Source organism: Chanos chanos, chromosome 13 (genome assembly GCF_902362185.1).
Source record: "Chanos chanos chromosome 13, fChaCha1.1, whole genome shotgun sequence".
Taxonomy (NCBI): Eukaryota; Metazoa; Chordata; class Actinopteri; order Gonorynchiformes; family Chanidae; genus Chanos; species Chanos chanos.
Window position 1 is genome coordinate 15,959,544 of NC_044507.1, and position 18,684 is coordinate 15,978,227.

At 43.9% G+C, this 18,684-nt stretch overlaps 1 protein-coding gene across 1 annotated transcript in view; it reads left to right on the plus strand.

The window, feature by feature from the left end:
• Window positions 1-18,684, plus strand: part of sdk2a (sidekick cell adhesion molecule 2a) — a 30,095-nt gene that overhangs the window by 4,395 nt on the left and 7,016 nt on the right. The window contains exons 5-40 of the mRNA XM_030790275.1: window positions 834-945; window positions 1,029-1,219; window positions 1,558-1,641; window positions 1,779-1,973; window positions 2,449-2,565; window positions 2,993-3,160; window positions 3,508-3,610; window positions 4,212-4,388; window positions 4,683-4,819; window positions 4,972-5,119; window positions 7,903-8,043; window positions 8,192-8,373; window positions 8,599-8,714; window positions 8,820-9,015; window positions 9,270-9,368; window positions 9,503-9,694; window positions 9,984-10,105; window positions 10,221-10,330; window positions 10,426-10,576; window positions 10,691-10,928; window positions 11,141-11,256; window positions 11,512-11,701; window positions 11,795-11,893; window positions 11,993-12,187; window positions 12,599-12,800; window positions 12,947-13,050; window positions 13,424-13,494; window positions 13,588-13,723; window positions 14,380-14,436; window positions 14,918-15,019; window positions 15,215-15,330; window positions 15,588-15,774; window positions 16,623-16,760; window positions 17,460-17,621; window positions 17,815-17,940; window positions 18,055-18,219. Coding sequence (XP_030646135.1) covers window positions 834-945; window positions 1,029-1,219; window positions 1,558-1,641; window positions 1,779-1,973; window positions 2,449-2,565; window positions 2,993-3,160; window positions 3,508-3,610; window positions 4,212-4,388; window positions 4,683-4,819; window positions 4,972-5,119; window positions 7,903-8,043; window positions 8,192-8,373; window positions 8,599-8,714; window positions 8,820-9,015; window positions 9,270-9,368; window positions 9,503-9,694; window positions 9,984-10,105; window positions 10,221-10,330; window positions 10,426-10,576; window positions 10,691-10,928; window positions 11,141-11,256; window positions 11,512-11,701; window positions 11,795-11,893; window positions 11,993-12,187; window positions 12,599-12,800; window positions 12,947-13,050; window positions 13,424-13,494; window positions 13,588-13,723; window positions 14,380-14,436; window positions 14,918-15,019; window positions 15,215-15,330; window positions 15,588-15,774; window positions 16,623-16,760; window positions 17,460-17,621; window positions 17,815-17,940; window positions 18,055-18,219 — 5,145 coding nt within the window. The remainder of the gene's footprint in view (window positions 1-833; window positions 946-1,028; window positions 1,220-1,557; window positions 1,642-1,778; window positions 1,974-2,448; window positions 2,566-2,992; window positions 3,161-3,507; window positions 3,611-4,211; window positions 4,389-4,682; window positions 4,820-4,971; window positions 5,120-7,902; window positions 8,044-8,191; window positions 8,374-8,598; window positions 8,715-8,819; window positions 9,016-9,269; window positions 9,369-9,502; window positions 9,695-9,983; window positions 10,106-10,220; window positions 10,331-10,425; window positions 10,577-10,690; window positions 10,929-11,140; window positions 11,257-11,511; window positions 11,702-11,794; window positions 11,894-11,992; window positions 12,188-12,598; window positions 12,801-12,946; window positions 13,051-13,423; window positions 13,495-13,587; window positions 13,724-14,379; window positions 14,437-14,917; window positions 15,020-15,214; window positions 15,331-15,587; window positions 15,775-16,622; window positions 16,761-17,459; window positions 17,622-17,814; window positions 17,941-18,054; window positions 18,220-18,684) is intronic.

Consider the following 18,684-nt stretch of genomic DNA (forward strand, 5'->3'; position numbering starts at 1 on the left):
ACGCGCTCCGTATTGCTAATGTATTGATACTTCATTGAAACACTTGGTATGCCCTTCAACAGGTGGACGTACCCCATCAGTAACAAATATCTTTAGCTCCCTCTTGTGGCTTTGTGTGGCGCCTATCACATCTCCCTCCTCTCCCTCTCTTAAGTCTCTCGGGCACTGCTGAACCGTGTGTCTTCTGGATCGATACTGTCTGATTCCATACACAATAGATTCAGATGCTACTGTGTTTGGCAGAGCTGAATGCAGTGGGAGATGCTTGTCCTGCCCCCCACCCATCTTACGCACAATGACAGGGTGATTAAGCAAGACCATAAAGTGGCTTCACTGTTTAATAGCAACCTACAAAACCAGATTTATGAAATGGTACATTGAACAGAGAGAAAAGAGAGAGAGAGAGAGAGAGAGAGAGAGAACGGTCCCACTGTTAACTGCCTGGATAACAAGAGGCCGTGATCCAGACAGGGGGATAAACAAATAAGGTGATCAAATAGAAAGAGAGAGAAAGATCACTGATTGAGGGCAGGGGATCGATACATGGCCGTTGGCCTCAACAGAATCAGTAAATGGTTTAGCTGCTCTTAATCAGCACATGTGTGTGAATGTCTGAACCAGATTGTACTCTATAGCAAAGAACCTTGGTGGTTATACATACAAAAAGGGCAGAAGAAAAGGTGACTAGCAGTGAAACCTTTCACTGATGCGGAGACAAAGACGGAGATGGTACTCCATTGTAGGAGATACAATGCAGTCTTGAATGTCTGTCTGATATTTCTCTCTCTCTCTCTCTCTCTCTCTCTCTCTCTCTCTCTCCCTCTCTGTCCCAGATGTAGGAGGACCTGCAGACCCAATTGCCCCCACCATCATCATTCCACCAAAGAACACCAGTGTGATGGTTGGTACATTTGAGGTCACCATGGAATGTGTGGCCAATGCCAGGTGAGTGTCTTCCGTGCTGTTTATTCATCAAACTCTACTCTTCTCTGTCATGTCCTTTAATCTGTCTCGTTCTGTCTTTCCAGGCCCCTCATAAAGCTCAGTATAATTTGGCGAAAAAACGGAGTGGTGGTAAGCAGAGGCTTGAGAGACTATGGCCGACGGTTGACCATCAGCGGGCCGCTGGTCAGCGACAGCGGCTTTTACGAGTGTGAAGCTTCTCTCCGCAGCAGCAGCGTGCCTTCCGTCAGCGCTGGAGCATACCTGCATGTCCTTGGTATGTCCTTGCCCTCAAAAGGCCCCAACTAAAGTCTCAACCGTTCAAAAAAAAATAAATAAAAATAAAAAAAATAACTCCTGATCAGCCCATGCATATGCTTTTTTTTTTTTTTTTAATTTATCAAAGCTGCCGCAGCTCGATGTTTGCTATTCTCCGATACGTCTTAAAACCACCGACATAAAACCAAATGAACTCTAATTTAATCTTTATTCCTTACACTCAGCCAATCTCATTTACAAGCCCTATTCATATGGTAACTCTGCTAGGTCTAGCCATACTCTCATTAATCACATTGTAAGTGAGAGAACTGACCGAGCTGCACTCTGTCTTGCCAGAGCACCCACAGTTTGTGAAAGAGCCTGAGAGACACATCACTGCTGAGATGGAGAAGGTGGTAGACATCCCATGCCAGGCCCGTGGTGTGTATATATAAGAATATAAAGTCTGTGTGTATTGATGTGTGTGTGTGTGTGTGTGTGTGTGTGTCTGTGTGTCTGTGTGTGTGTACGTGTAGTGCTGCTTTAAGTCTGTTCCTTCTCTCATTTCTTTAATCCAGGTGTTCCTCAACCGGACATAATATGGTACAAGGACGCTGTACCCATCAGTCCAGTGAAGACTCCCCGCTACAGAGTGCTGGTTGGTGGCAGCTTGCAGATCAATGGCTTGCTTCCTGACGACACCGGAATGTTCCAGTGTTTTGCACGCAACCTGGCAGGAGAGATCCAGACAAACACCTACCTGGCTGTCACTAGTACGTCAGTTTGCTCCATATGGTCCCGTCAATAGCCTTATCCCCAATTCATTTATTCCTCTCTCTCTCTCCATTCATCGCCTCTCTTATCTTCCCCCGTCAGATTTGTCATCTTACAATCCCTGAGAGTTATCAGCCTCTGAGAGAGACAGACAGACAGAGACGGAGAGAAAAAGAGCAAGAGAGGGTCAGAGAGAGATGGAGAGAGAAAGAGAGAGAGAGAGAGACAGAGAATGAGTGATAGAGACAGAAAGGGAGAGATGGGGATTAGAGCAAGGCTAAGTCTGTCTTGCTTTGACTTCTGTTTGAATAAAAGATGACAGGGAACATGAAAGATTCCTTTGATGATTTTTGTTATGTCCAGTCACAATAGCTCCATCACTTGTCCCATAACTTTGTATTGTATTTGCTTTTCTGTGTGTGTGAGTATGTTTTATCTGATTGACTGGTGCTCCCTTTGCCTTCTTACCTCCAGGTATCGCACCCAACATCACAGCGGGCCCGTCCGACAGCGCCGTGATTGACGGCATGTCCGTCATTCTTCACTGCGAGACGGCAGGCGCCCCACGGCCGGCGATTACGTGGCAGAAAGGTCGGTCGCAAATTAGCTGTCTTTAAAAATCATGTTTACATACACGCCACAAAGAAATCATTTACAAAGGTGCCCTATTCTTAATCCTCCATCTTACTGTTTTTCTCACTTTTCGTACATCTGAGATTAGATCTTCATCATTACTGATATGTGTGAGTGCTGAAAGACTCATTTATGGATTGTCCTTTGGATGGATGGATGGATGAATGGATGGATGAAGGGAAAGATGGATGATTAGAGAGATAAACGAATGAATGGATCATTGGATAAATGTACGGGTGTATGTGTGTATTTATGAATGAATGGATAGATGGATAAAGAGATAGATGGATGAACGGATCGCTGGATGGATGGATGTACAGATGGACAGATAGAAAGAGATATCTCATCTTTCCCTCTCTCTGTGTCCTGGTGTGTTTGACTGTAGGTGAGCGTGTGTTGGCCAGCGGTTCTGTGCAGTTGCCCCGTTTCACTTTGCTGGAGTCAGGTAGTCTTCTCATCAGCCCCTCTCACTTGTCTGATGCTGGCACCTACACATGCATGGCCAGCAACTCCCGTGGCATTGATGAAGCGTCCGCTGACCTGGTGGTCTGGGGTGAGTGTGTGTCGAGATGAGAGCATAATCAAACAGACAGCAAAGTGTAGCAGTTTTTTGATACTTGGTAGTTCAGTTTTCTTCATGACCCTGTTTTTTTTTTAATGAGTGCTGACTTCGTTTACCTTGATCTCCTTTTTAATCTTTCTGCTGTCAAGAGGACACATAGTCAAGGAATTATGAATTATGAATTATGAATGAAGTAATATAATTGTCCTCCAATATAGAGAGGGAATGGTGCCTCGAAAAAGAAGAAAAAAAAACATTTTACAAATATTCAAAGCACTCTCTGCTTGCAGTGCAAGCATTTAAGTTTTATTTTAGTATTGTTATGTCTATGCCATCAGCTCGAACCCGCATCACCATCCCACCCCAAGACCAGAGCGTTATCAAAGGAACTAAAGCCGTTATGGCCTGTGGAGTCACCCATGACCCCAGTGTCACTGTCAGGTATTATCCCTCTCTTTCGCTCTCTCTCTCTCTCTCTCTCTCTTTCTCTCTCTCTCTCTCTCTCTCTCTCTCTCTCTCTATCTATCTATCTATCTATCTCTCTATTTCTTTGTCTTGTTCCCTCTCTCTCTCTCTGTCTCTCGCTTTCTCTGTCTCTCTGCCTTTGTCTGTCTGTCTGTCTGTCTGTTTCTCTCTCTCTCTCTCTCTCTCTCTCTCTCTCTCTTACTCTCTCGCTCTCTCTCTCTCTCTCTCTCTCTTCACACCCACTCACTCTACTTCAGTGTCTTTATTGCACTGAGACTCTCATAAGATCTGATTGAACTGTCACCTGCTGGCTTGATGTTATTGATTTGATCAAGGCTAAACAGACGAATATGGAAACAGAGCAATAACTTACATGCAGACCTTAATTAAACACAAGACAAGGAAGATTAAATGGAGAACTGATCCAGCTGCCATTAAGAAGTTGTGTGTGTGTTTGTGTGTGTGTGTCTGTGTGTGTGTGTGTGTGTGTGTCCATGTGCGTAAGGACATTACTTTGCTGTTTGCTTTGTGTATCCCAGCATGCTTAAGTGGTATTATGCTGTATGTTTTGCTGTAGACACATTTGGGAAAAAGGGGGCTCAGTGATTGACGTGAACTCAAGCCCACGTCTCCGTGTGGATTCAGACGGCACTTTGCATATCTCACAGACCTGGTCAGGAGACATTGGCACCTACACTTGTAAAATCACCTCAATGGGGGGCAATGACTCACACAGTGCCCATTTACGAGTCAGGTACTCACTCTCTATAGCTTTCTCTACCTCCCTGTCTCGAACTCTCTCTATCTATCTGTCTATCTATCTATCTTATAAACTCTCTCTTTCTGCTCTCCCTCGCTCTCTCTTTCTTGTCTCGTTACATGAATCACACTCAACCTTTTTCTCTAACATACGGTCTACATTTAAATGATTCAATATTTTTTTGAAGAAATAGAAGTCTTTGGGAGGTATACTATATTTCTAGAAAGAGGTATACAGTGCATATCTGAATCCACGTCATCTCTATTCTCTCTAAATGTCTCTTTACAGACAGCTTCCTCACGCTCCAGAGAACCCTGTAGCCACCCTCAGCACAACCGAGAAGAGGACCATAAACGTGACATGGGCTCAGCCCTTCGACGGCAACAGTCCCCTCATACGCTATATCCTCGAAGTTTCTGAGAACAGTGAGTCGACCAGCCAAGGAGAACATGATGTCTTCCATTATATCTGTCTCTCTCTCTCTCTCTCTCTGTCTCTCTCTCTCTCTGAGAATATTCTTCCATTATAACTGTCTCTGCTTCTGCATCTCATATTCTTCTCTCTGTGTCCGGAGCAGATGCCCCGTGGACCGTGCTCTTGGCCAACATCGAACCCGAGTCAACAAGCGTGTCCGTGGGCAATCTCATCCCAGCCCGCTCTTACCAATTTCGCCTCTGTGCTGTCAATGATGTAGGGAAAGGGCAGTTCAGCAGAGAGACTGAAAGGTGAGCAAATATTCTGGAACGCTCTGTTCTGATGTCAGAAACGTGAATGATAAAGAATAATGTTGTGGCAGTGTCAAAAGGACAAATTCTTTTTAAGTGAGATTTCAGCTCTTTGAAATTGGTCTGGAAGCTAAAAGTGCGCTCATATGGTATTCTGGTCAAATGTGATGTTTTAGACAGAGCTCTCTGGAATGTTAAGCTGCGTATAGAGAATCGGCTGCCTTTTTGCGGCTGATCTCCCGTTTAGTTTTCAAGAGAGGTACAAAGAGATGGGGTGAGTCACTGTTTTAAAAACGCTCTAAGCCTTTGGGTTTTAACTGACATCTAAGACTGGATTCCGCTCACACTGCAACATCGATAGCCAAGCTAAAGGTTCAAAGCTCTGTTTAACAGGTGCTTGTGCATTTACGGGAATAATTTCCTGATATTTGATATACTAAGCGAGGAATGAGGTAAAATTTGTTTGCCGTAATATCGTCAGAAAACCCAGATGATGAGTTAATTCTTTATTGATCCGGCCTGCTCTGGCTAAGGTTGGAAGTGACTGGAAAGATATTAAATGAGAATGGAAATGTCAAGTAGAAATCAATATTTGTGGAGGAATTTTTAAAAAAGTATGATCAAAGTGTGTCTATTGGTTCTGCCAGCAATATCCAGACCTCACCAGCAGCTTAGCATCAATATCCAGACATACAAGAAAACCAAAAAGTTCAGAGCTAGGGAAGGAAAAATCAAGTTTAAAAGTGTCTGTAATAAGGCTAACTTGGTTTCAAAAGAAATAGGTCAACACATTTTTAGAGATGGGAGACCAAAGAGCACTTGGTGCTGATGCAATTCCCTGTCAAGAGCTGAAACCCGAAGGGCAATATGATGAAAAAAAAAAAATCAGATATGTATTCTTACGTGATGTCATGAAAAATTCTCATTTTCCTTCTCATCACAGAACAAACTCACAGTCTTGATTCCTTGATTCAGTATCCTATCAAACCCATGGGCTTTCAGCAGCCAAACATGCTCACACACACGTGTGCACACACACACACACACACACACGCACACACGCACGCACGCACACACACACACACACACACACACACACACGCAGGCACACACACACATACACACACAGGCACAAACACACACACACTAACCATACTTAGACACAATCCCACTCACTATTCATATGCCTACTAGTCATAAGCACAGAAACTACTGACACAGCATAAAGTTAGATATATTTTCTATCTTGTACTCTCTCTCTCTCTCTCTCTCTCACACACACACATAAATACACACAGATCAGAGGATATTCTCTCTAAGCACACTCACACAAGGGGAATCCATGGGGGTGACATAACAGTGTGGAGAGAGCAGAGCCTCAGAGGGAGCTCTGGCTTTGCCTTTGATCCTAAACACAGCGCTTTATCTCCGCTCCAGAACTATGCTTTCACACTGGAGAAATCAAGATGTCAGCCTAAATTGATTTAAGGAGAGGCTTGCTGGATTTTGCTCTGTGGCATTAGCCAATTTTCTTTGTGGCTTCTTTGATCATCTCCATTCTGGGCTAGAATGCATCTCTCTAAGGGCGCTTTGACGTAACATGAAAACATCATATACAAAACACACAAATACACACAAACACAGACGTGCACACATACACACACTCACAAGCGCGCACACACACACACACACACACACACACACATTGTCTTCCATTGATTTCAGTAATAACAAAAGTAAAGAATAACAACCTAACCCTAACCCTGACTCTGGCTCCAACCTTAACCAAAACACTTTTGCAGTTTTAGTTTCACCAATAACAACATTTTTTTTTTATTCAAGGTCTTTTTTTATTCAAGGTTTTTTTATATGTTTTCCAAGTTGTACAAAAACATAAACATACATTAATGCATCCATTCACTCCGTTGTACAAATATTTTCCCTTTCCCCATAACCCCAAACCATAAAAAAACCCTCTCTGTTGCACCGTCCAACTTATAAATCATGTCTGTCTTCAGAATCATGTTGGAAAATCATTCTTAGAATCCCTAACATATCAGGTTCATACAAAAAACAAAATGGACAGTATTGATGGAAGTAAAATTTCAGTAGTATCCATCTTCTCTACATAAGACAAAAAAGGCTGCCATATGGTATAAAACTTTAACACACATCCTCTCATAGAATATCGAATTAGAATTTTTTCCAATATCAAATGATGCATAACGTCCTTTATCCAAATTTTAAAGGTTGGAGGCAACTTTTCCTTCCACTTAAGCAAGATACATTGCCTGGCCAGCAGAGTTGTAAAGCTTATTATGTTTTCAGCATGTGTAGTTAGTTGGAGATTCTGTGGAATAACCTCAAATATTGCAATACTAGGAGATCATTCTATGGGTACTTTCAGGATCTCTGTCAAAACTTTGAAAATTGATTGCCAGAAAGTACTCAGAGACAACATCTTTAAAAAAAAAAAAAAGAAAAGAAAAGAAAAGAAAAAAAGACACCTTTGCATTTTTACTAGTATATGATGATTTTGACACTGGTTTGACAAGTCATCCTGGTTAGAATAGTGCACTTTCAGTGGAATGCTCACCTCAGTCAGCAAAAACATGCACGCGCACACACACACACACACACACACACACACACACACACACACACACACACACGGACACTTGAACACATGTGACCTTGATCTAGAGAAGATGTACGCATCCAGAAAAATTTTCTGATGAAACAGTACTGGGCCAAAACCCCCTGGTTTCTCTCCCATCTTTCAGACTTTCGTTACCTGAGGAACCCCCAAGTGCCCCTCCTCAAACTGTAATTGCCAGTGGCCGCACCAACCAGTCCATCATGATCCAGTGGCAACCTCCTCCAGAGAGCCACCAGAATGGCCCACTGCAGGGCTACATCATCAGGTCAGTCCACCACCCTGTCCTCCACACTGTAGGAACATCAAAACCCTAAACTGTGGAGAAGGACTTTGGTATTATTCAGTGATTTGTGGATGACAGTGCTGTTTTCCTTGTGTCTGCTGTAGCTCATCATTTCTCTGTGCTGTTACAGATATTGTCTGTCAGGTCTGCCAGTGGACTGTCAGATAAAAAACATCACTAATCCAGACCAGACCAACTTGCTGCTAGAGGACCTCATTATTTGGACCAACTACGAAATTGAGGTGGCAGCTTATAATGGCGCAGGCCAGGGTGTCTACAGCCACAAAGTCACAGAGTGGACTCTGCAGGGAGGTGAGGACATTGTTCGTATGTATTTATAAGTATTATGTATCCAATACATAAGACACTGAAAATGCTACTAGAAGAGGCTGCTTTACTGTCTCATTCGCTTCCTCTCTCTTGTCTCATCTTTCTCTCGTCTGCACTTTTTATCTTCCTCTGTCTGTTTCTCTCTCTCCCTTTTGTATTTCTTTGTATTTCCCTCACACTCTTAATTGAGCCTCCTGTCTGTTGCAGTGCCCACAGTCCCACCGGGAAACGTACAAGCGGATGCTGTGAACTCCACCACCGTACGTTTCACATGGAGCGCGCCAAGTCCACAGTTTATCAATGGCATCAACCAAGGTTATAAGGTGAATACCCCTCCGCTGCCCTCCAGTGTTTGAAATAAATATAGTACATTCATTGATTTCTGCATAATATAACATTCGGTCTGTTCTTCTGTGTTTTTTAACCAGCTGTTGGCATGGGAACCAGGACATGAAGAGGACGTTACCCTTGTGACAGCGAAGCCAAATTTTCAGGATAGCGTTCATGTGGGTTACATTAATGGGCTGAAAAAGTTCGCCGAGTATTTCACGTCAGTGCTATGTTTCACCACGCCAGGAGATGGACCTCGCAGCCCACCTCAGAGAGTGCGCACGCACGAAGACAGTGAGCCTTACTACTGCTCCTAATTAATATTCTGATTGCATTTTTTAGAACTGAAAATCTGTACCAGTCATAGATTTCTGGAGAGCCTTCATTGTCTGAGGGAAAGATTGGAGATTAAAGGCAATTGTTCCTTGCAAATATGTTCACCACGTGTGAGAGCAATCAAAGCATTGGTATGCAATACGTGTCTGAAAGCGGATTAGCCCAGCACATTTTGTTGTAGTATCTATTAAACATGTTGCGTGTTCTTCCAGCTCCAGGGCCTGTTGGCCACCTCAGTTTCACTGAGATCTTGGACACGTCTCTGAAAGTCAGCTGGAAAGAACCTCATGAGAAGAATGGCATTCTTACAGGTAACAATGTCCATTTGCAATGTAGACCCTTTGATATATCTCTAGCAGGTGGGTTTGGTGGGTTTGATCAATAAAATGTCATATTTTATTTGAATAAACAAATCTTCAAACTCATCCACTCTACTGTTCTGCAGGGTATCGCATCTCCTGGGAAGAGTTCAACCGCACCAACACTCGGGTTACCCATTACTTACCCAACTTGACTCAGGAGTATAGGGTCACTGGACTGACAGCCCTCACCACTTACACCATCCAGGTGGCTGGTATGACCTCCAAAGGCCAAGGTCAACTGTCGTCCTCCACAATATCCTCAGGAGTACCCCCTGGTGAGTACCCACCTCAGCTTTGGAGTTCTCAGAGAACAAGACAACCTTTATGTACTGATAGCCACAAAAAAAGTCTCCACAGAGTGTCCAAATTCTTCTGGGTTGTGCTGTATGTATAACACTGAGGTCACAGTGTCTTGGATTCATAATATTGTTGTAGAGTATTCAGTTTGGCTTCTTCTTGTTCAGGTTTCTGTTTTGTATTCTGTATAGGTTCTCTATTTTCCATTCAGTTTTGGCCAATTTACTCCATTTAGTTTTGTCTCACTCTTTCTCCTGTTCCACACAGAGATGCCCGGGCCTCCCACCAACATTGCCATCTCAAACATTGGCGCTCGCTCGGTAACTCTGCAGTTTAAGCCCGGTTATGATGGCAAAACTTCTATCTCTCGCTGGCTGGTGGAGGCTCAGGTAATAGAGAAACAAAAAAAAAGAAAAGACATGCTGAGCATATGTCTCCATTCATCTCCATGCATTACCTGTCCATTAGCTGCTATTGATCAGCCTGTCTCCACTCTTGCGCCAGATTGGTGTGATTGGAGAGAATGAGGAATGGGTCATGGTCCATCAGCTGGCTAATGAGCCTGACGCTCGATCATTAGAAGTTCTTAATCTAAACCCTTACACCTTCTACAGGTAATTTTGCTCTTCCGAGAAAAACTCTTGAGTGTAGCTGTTTAACAACCACTGGATGTATGTCTACAAGACCTTTTTTTCCCTGCTATTATTAGATTCCGCATGCGTCAGGTAAACATCGTCGGCACTAGCCTTCCCAGCCAGCCGTCCAGAAAGATCCAGACCCTGCACGCTCCTCCAGACATTGCCCCTGCCAATGTGACTCTGCGCACAGCTAGTGAAACCAGCCTATGGCTCAGATGGGTGGTATGTCATCTTGAAGAGAAATACATATGCAGCACATGAAACAAGGAAATAGTTGTCATGTTTTTCCTGACAACTGGTGTTTGTGATGTTTAGAAATAATATTGTGCTTTCCAGCCTCTGCCAGAGTGGGAGTACAATGGGAACCCAGATTTGGTAGGCTATAGGGTGCAGTACTCACGGGCTGGTTCAAAGGGTGGGGTTCTGTCCCACGTGATCCCCGATAGACTGGAACGGGAATTCACCATTGAAGACCTGGAGGAGTGGACAGAATATGAGGTCAGAGTCCAGGCACTAAATGGCATTGGGTCGGGGCCTTGGAGCGAGCCGGTCCGTGGAAGGACGAGAGAATCAGGTGAGTTACAACTTCTGTTTCTTGCTCTTTTGTCTCTGACTTTTAACTTCATCATAATCATCATCATTTTGTGCTGCTTATCCGGGACCGGGTCGCAGTGACTTTTAACTTCTAACTTGTTTTTCATCATTTCACTGCATTTAACCCTACCTTTAACTCTGTTCATTTCTTGTTCATGTGTTGCTGTAACTGATTTTTTACCCCTTTTGCAGTGCCCTCTTGTGGTCCCAACAATGTCTCTGCCTTCGCTACAACCTCTAGCAGTATCCTGGTCCGCTGGGGTGAGGTTTCAGAACCTGACCGAAATGGGAACATCTTGGGCTACAAGGTGTGTTTTATTTGATGGTTTGTTTTTTCTCAACTGTAGAAAAACTGTAGGAGCCTTACTGTATACACATAGATGTACATGAAAAGAAAGGGTTGTCTAGCAAAATGACAAGAATCAGTCCATCATGTAGAAAAACTTTAGAAGTTTTAGAACTTTAGAACTGTGGTAGAAGAGACATTTTACTTATATCTTTCAGTCTCTCTCCAAATCTACTGTAATAGATATCCACTGTTCTAATCAAAAATCCTCTCTCAGGTGGTGTACAAGGAGAAGGACTCAGAATCTCCTGTTCATTTCTGGACAGTGGAAGGGAACACCAGTCACAGTGTTCAGCTGAGTGGTCTTGGAAAGTATGTTCTCTATGAGATCCAGGTGCTTGCCTTCACCCGTATTGGTGATGGCATGGCCAGCACTCCACCCATCCTGGAGAGGACCCTGGATGATGGTACGTGATTACCATTTTATGTAGCTCTTTTACTGCCCAGATGGTCGGGCCATCTGCCTTAGGGTTTGCTGTTAACTTGAACACATGCCACAGTGCCAGGACCTCCAGTTGGGATCCTGTTCCCTGAGGTGCGGACCACCTCAGTAAGACTCATCTGGCAGCCCCCTGCCCAGCCCAACGGCATCATCCTAGGTAAATACACACTTCAGTGATCCATTAAACCATACAGACTTTTACCATGTGCTTCTTGTCAGATTTCGCATTAATATCTGTTTGACTTTGCTGTTTTAGCCTATCAGATTGCTTATCGGAGAAATTCCACCAATAGCAACTCAGCTACAGTGGACGTGCTCAGCCCCAGTGCTCGACAGTATACGGCGACTGGACTGAAACCAGAGAGTGTGTATGTGTTCCGCCTCACTGCCCAGACACGGAAGGGCTGGGGAGAGGCAGCTGAGGCCCTAGTGGTTACCACAGAGAAAAGAGGTACCCTCAGAGGGAGAAAACCGCAAAGAATAAACCTAGTTACATAATTCAAGAAAATCTTTCTTTGAATAACTTCACATTGCATATGCACCACAATCAGTAGACTGTCACTGATCCACATGACAGCAAACACATATAGTCAAACATATTTGATGGAACTGGTCTTATCCGCATGCATTTCTGTCATTGTCTATGTCATAATAACATCATCATCATGTGACAGATGTGACAATATTCACCATGTTCATTTTCTGTTGTTGACATAGGCTATCATCAATGTGTATATATACGGCCAAGCAGTTTTTTGTATAGCCCCTATGTATAACCTGTAGAGTGTAACATGTTCCTCACTATATTTATGGTTGTTGATTAAGTAAACGCTGGCGCTGGTCTGGCCATCTCTCCCCTCAGCACGGCCGCAGCCCACCAGCCGCCCAGTGATCCCGCAGGAGGAGGTGCAAGCCCGCAGCGTGTTGCTGTCATGGGAGCCAGGCAGCGACGGCCTCTCTCCAGTCCGGTACTATACGGTCCAGTACAGAGAACTCCCGGACAGTAACTGGACGGTCCACTCAGCCTCCGTCAGCCACGAGGCTAACTCTTACATCGTGGACAAGTGAGAGAGAGAGAGAGAGAGAGAGAGAGTGAGAGAGAGAGAGAGTGAGAGACAGAGAGGGTTATATTAATGCATTGTTGAGATTACATTTTCTGATTTTTGGACATACACTTCAGAAACACATTGCTTTCTCATTCCTATTCCAGACTCAAGCCATTTACCTCCTACCAGTTTAGAGTGAAGGCCACTAATGACATAGGAGACAGTGAGTACAGTGAAGAGAGTGAAGCTATCACAACACTGCAGGACGGTAAGGACAATTCATGTCCACTTTATGACTAATGATGACTCACACAACTCAACTCTGCTGTTGGGAAGCAGCTAGGTCAGCATAATATTTAGCCTTACTTGAACCACACTGTCAAGTTAAGAGAGACGCTATGTCATTGCTTCTCATTGTTGTGCAGAACACTGCTCTAGTGTTATATGACTGATTTCATCTCACTTGTAAAAGAACATGACATGGTAATTAGTTTCCTACCATCAATAGATCCACTGTTTAATGATTTTGTGGTTTGTCAGCTTGTGGCACTCTATCAAGTTTTTTTTGTGTCTGAATACATAGATTCTGAAAACAGTTTGATTCTGAAAACATTTGTTCTGTCTGATTGTTTCCTACACAGCCCCAGACCAAGCTCCCACAATCCTCTCTGTCACGCCTCACACGACAACTTCAGTACTGGTCCGCTGGAAGGTATGATTACCCAGTTATGTTGTTATGAAACATATCTTTGTTCTGTGAGGTAAAAATAAACTTTTAGCTGATGTTAATCTCCAACTCACCCAGCCCCCGTCTGAGGAGCAAATAAATGGCATTTTGCTGGGTTTTCGCGTGCGTTACCGAGAGTTGCGCTACGACCGTCTTCGCAGTTTCACTGTGCGCACAGTCAACAACCCCTCTGCCAACTGGGCTGAGCTTACAGGTGAGTCTTAAAAACGCATGCACACATACACACACACACACACACATACACACACGCGCACACACACACACACACACACACATACACACACACGCACATACACACACACGCACACACACACACATACACACACACGCACGCACGCACACACACACACAAACACACACTCCTGTGTCCCAGCTCCAGCTCTTGCTATTCTGTTTTTCACCACCTCAGTAATGCAAACACCCTCACACTCACTCATGCACACATACTGACATGCCTGTACACAGCTGGCCATGTTAACACATCCACAATGCTCAGTAACCCCAAGGGTCTGATCAGCTCCTCTCATTGAAAGGCATGTAATAGAAGCTCCAGAGAAATTTAAGGCTTTTTGTTAGCTTCTTTTTTCAACAGTCTTTTATCTCTTGGCTCTGATTCTGCCTGCTGCCGCTGACATGCTTGGATAAATAAACCAGGCTCCTAGCTACGACTTTCTCTAATGCACTCTAATCCACCTTCCTTCTTCTTTTTTTTTTTTTTACTCTTTTCCATCTCTCCCCCTGTCTCTCTCCATCTCTCTCTCTCTCACACACACCCTGTGTCGGCCGCCTGGCGTTGTACCTAAAACCCTCCCTCCTCTGACTCCCTCTCCCCCCTGCTGCCACTCCCAGCCCCCTACAGCGTTAGGAATCTCAGCGAGTCCTCACTCACCCAGTATGAGCTGGACAGTAAGTCCTTTCATTCTTCCTTTCTTTCTTTCTTTCTTTCTTACTGACTTTCTTTTTCTCCGTCTCTCACTCCTGTCCGTCTGATGTATCATATCACTCCGTCCATTCTGCACTCTGTGCCAGCTTCTTGATCTTTTGATTTCTGACATTTACTCTGCATTCCCCTCATTTACATTTTTTTTTTCAGGAGATCATTTCTCTGATTTTTTTTGTCTTATTTCTCCACTTTTTCTCTCATTTCTCTGTTCATCTCTCTCTCTCCCTCTCCTCTCTCTCTCTCTCTCTCTCTCTCTCCCTCCCTTTCCCTGTCTCTTTTCATTTCATCTTCTGCTACTGCTGATTCAGTCCCTGCATTTCATCAGTTTGGATTCAGCTCATAACTTTATCATTATAATGGTTTGATATTAATGGACTGAATAATGAGCGCGTGTGTGTGTCTCTGTATGTGTGTGTTTGTGCGTGTGTGTGTTTCCCTTGGTAGATCTGAGTAAACACAAACGCTATGAGATTAGACTGAGTGTGTATAACGCTGTAGGAGAGGGGCCCATCAGTTCTCCACAGGAAGTGTTTGTAGGAGAAGCAGGTGAGCATTCGCTGTCACTATGGCTTTAATGAAGATGAATTCGGTTTACCTGTGAATCAACAGCAGGTTATCTGAGCACTTCTCAAACACTCTCTTGCTTCTTGTACTGTTGCTTCTACATGATTAGAAAATATCCAGTGGATTTGGATGTGAATCCATGACTGAACGTGATGGCTCTCTCCTCTTTGTTTTTAGTGCCAACTGCCCCCCCTCAGAATGTGGCCATCCAATCTTCGACTGCCACTCAGCTGGATGTCACATGGGAACCTCCACCCGTAGAGTCACAGAATGGTGACATTCAGGGGTACAAGGTAGAACTTACAACAATGATTTTGAAATTGAGTTTTGGAAACTTGGACTATAACTTATTTGATCATTTATGGTTATCAAATGTCACAATGTTCATAAAAAATTGTTCTCAGTCAGAAGCTAACAGGACACTAGCAGTAACCCTAACGGTACAATAACTAAGGCGTCACATAATTCATAAAGAAGTACTTTCAGTCACTTAATGGTCTGACTGTACAATAACTTCAAAGGTCTCTTTCTCTTGTGTCTCTTGTTGTAGATTTATTACTGGGAGTTTCAGCTCCAGAATGAAACTGAGAGACTGCGCACTCTCTTCTTACCTGAACTGGGAGTGAAGCTGAAGAACTTGACTGGCTACACCACGTACATGGTTAGCGTGGCTGCCTTCAATGCTGCTGGAGACGGGCCACGCTCCCTGCCCACCAGAGGGCGCACTCAGCAAGCAGGTATGGTAGTATGACCATATGGAAGACGGTATGGAAGTTGTCGATCACATTCACCATACACACTAATCGCCCCGCTTCTCCTCTAAAATTGTGTATCACGATCCGTCTCTGCATGTCAGAGACAATCAGGGGGAATATTCTGGAACAGTGCACTTTCAATGTTCCATAAAATCTGTGCTGCATGATTGATGTCTTTTTAATGAGAGAGCACGCATCACGGTGATTAGTGTATCTACGCTGATATTTCTCTCTTAGAGGAAACAGATTTTCTTTATGCTTGTGTTATGTTTTGGATTTGACAGATTAGGAGAGGGCATAATTTTTGGCAACCCTTACTGGGAGAGCCACAGGGAAGAGAGCCTGGAACAGCGTGTTGCCCCGCACTGCAGAGAAAGAGAGAGACATGTGGAGTGAGTTTTTGGCTAGACTGCACAAAGACCCAGTGTTCTGTACTCCCAGGCTCTCTCTGCTGTGGTCTAGCTTTTTTTTTTCTCTTTTCCAAAAAAAAAAAAAAGAAAGAAAGAAAGAAAGAAAGAGAAAAAACCTTTTTAAAAATAAATTCCTTTGTCCTTTTCCGGTCCCTTGAAGACTGTGACAGCATAGCAGAGATGTGACACTGAGAACATAAAAATACAGGCAGGAATCTTGGCACTCTAAGTTCTTGGGAAATCAGCCAAGATCAGTCCTCGTGCTGTTTTTGTCTAAGATTACTGTGACCCCCTCAGACAGTCCGTTTGCGTCCTTGTAGTGTTGTTATGAAGGTAAAAGAGTACAGTGCTTTGTGGAGCATATACACCTACATGATAAAAAGCAATCTGTCCCTGACACGTGTCCATCCTGTTCCCTAGCCCCCAGTGCTCCCAGTTTCATCCACTTCAGCGAGCTCACCACCACCTCCGTCAACATGTCCTGGGGAGAGCCGAAGCAGCCCAATGGCATCATTGAAGGCTACCGTGTGGTCTACGAGCCCTGTACTCCTGTGGATGGTGAGAAACTATGCAGAATTTGAAAGCCACTCACTAGCAAATTACTGAGATAGCTTTCAGTCAGCAGCTGATTTACACTCATTTAGATCAGTGAGGTCTTTTTTTTTTTTTTTAACTTACAAATCTGTTCCAGCTGGATAGCATTTAGTGACACTCATATAGAAACATAGGATGTGAAGTATGGCATTCTTGGGCTATGTTTTCCTGGTTCTGCCCTGTCATTGAGTGAAACATGGCTAAAGCAGTTCAAAGTTTGGCCCATTCACGAGATTCGTCAGTAATTAGGAGCAGAGAGAGACCAAGGCTTAGAAAGAGCTGCGGTCTCACGTTTGCCCAGTAATGACTCCACCATGGTCAGAAATGTGGGTAAGCCAGATGTGGCAGGGACTGTTGTTTACAGAATGCCTTCTCGCTGAATCTGGACGCTGTGCTTCAGCGAAAAGCTCCTGAGTCTGTTTATTAGTCATATTCATGAAGCATGAGGTTTGTGTTATTGGGGGTTGGGGGGTGAGGGGTGGGGGGGGGGCTGTAAGGCGGGTTTGTTTGAATTTGTGTCTGTGTCTGTGTATGTGTGCGTGTGTGTGTGTCTGTGTATGTGTCTGTGTGTGTGTGTGTGTGTGTGTGTGAAAGTTCTCACTCTAAAGCATGGTATCTAGAGTTGCAGTGTCTCCTTTACAGACTCCTCTCCTCACACTCCAGGTGTCAGTAAGGTTGTAACTGTGGATGTGAAGGGCAGTGCTCCCCTCTGGATGAAAATCAAAGACTTGGCAGACGGAGTGACCTATAACTTCCGTATCCGTGCCAAAACCGTGACCTATGGCCCAGAGGTGGAGGCTAATATCACCACAGGACCCGGAGAAGGTATGTGTGTGTATGCACATTTTGGTTCTTCTTCACCACACAGAGCAGCAAGTTGTTGTATTGAAAAACATTGTAACACAAAGTTGCAGGCCATTTTATTACAACACATTGCAACACAAAACTCTGTCTTGACTGTGGTGATTGTGGTCTTCTCATGCTTCTCATGCTTTCTCTCATCTCTGCTGCTCTCCAGGTGCTCCGGGTCCCCCTGGCGAGCCATTTATCTCCCGTTATGGTTCAGCTCTCACCCTCCACTGGTCCAGTGGTGATCCTGGACGAGCCCCCATTACACGCTATGTTATAGAGGCCAGGCCATCTGGTGAGTGTATTGTGAATGACATGAAAGGCTTTTTTTTTTGGTCTACATGAACTTCTTGTTGATTGTCTTTTATTTGTGAATAAATGTTAGCTAACAAGGGTTTTCTCCTTTCAGATGAAGGATTATGGGATATTCTTATTAAAGATATTCCCAAAGAAGTAACATCTTATACTTTGAATTTGGATATGCTGAGAGAAGGTGTCACCTATGACTTCCGAGTCATAGCTGTGAATGACTATGGCTATGGTTCACCCAGCTCTCCCTCACCTTCGATATCTGGTGAGAAAGCTTCTAATTAATAAATGGCAAAAATACTTCGATGCTGAGACCAAAATACCTGTATAGACTAGGGGTTGCACAGGTACATAATTGTACAACTCCAGTACTCGTTTCCTAAAAAACTTGGGGGGGTGGGGCCTGCATCAGTTAACAGACTATGCAACTACGATGCAGTTGGTCCAGGGACATAGGGCAAAGCATAACATTAACGGTATGCTATAAACTTTTATTATTATTATTATTATTACATGAAGATAACACTTGGTCTTACCTTAGGCAATCATGAAGTATACCGACGGTACTTTAACGTTATTGTAACAAACATTCTACAGTAGCCCAAGATAGAAAGCTCAATCAACAAAGCGTGTTGTGCACACTGTAGTGGGTTAAACCCGCGTAAATCTGAAAAGGCATAATTATTTCTCTGTTAAATGTTCTCATTGTGTTTAGATATAGCGGCTGTTT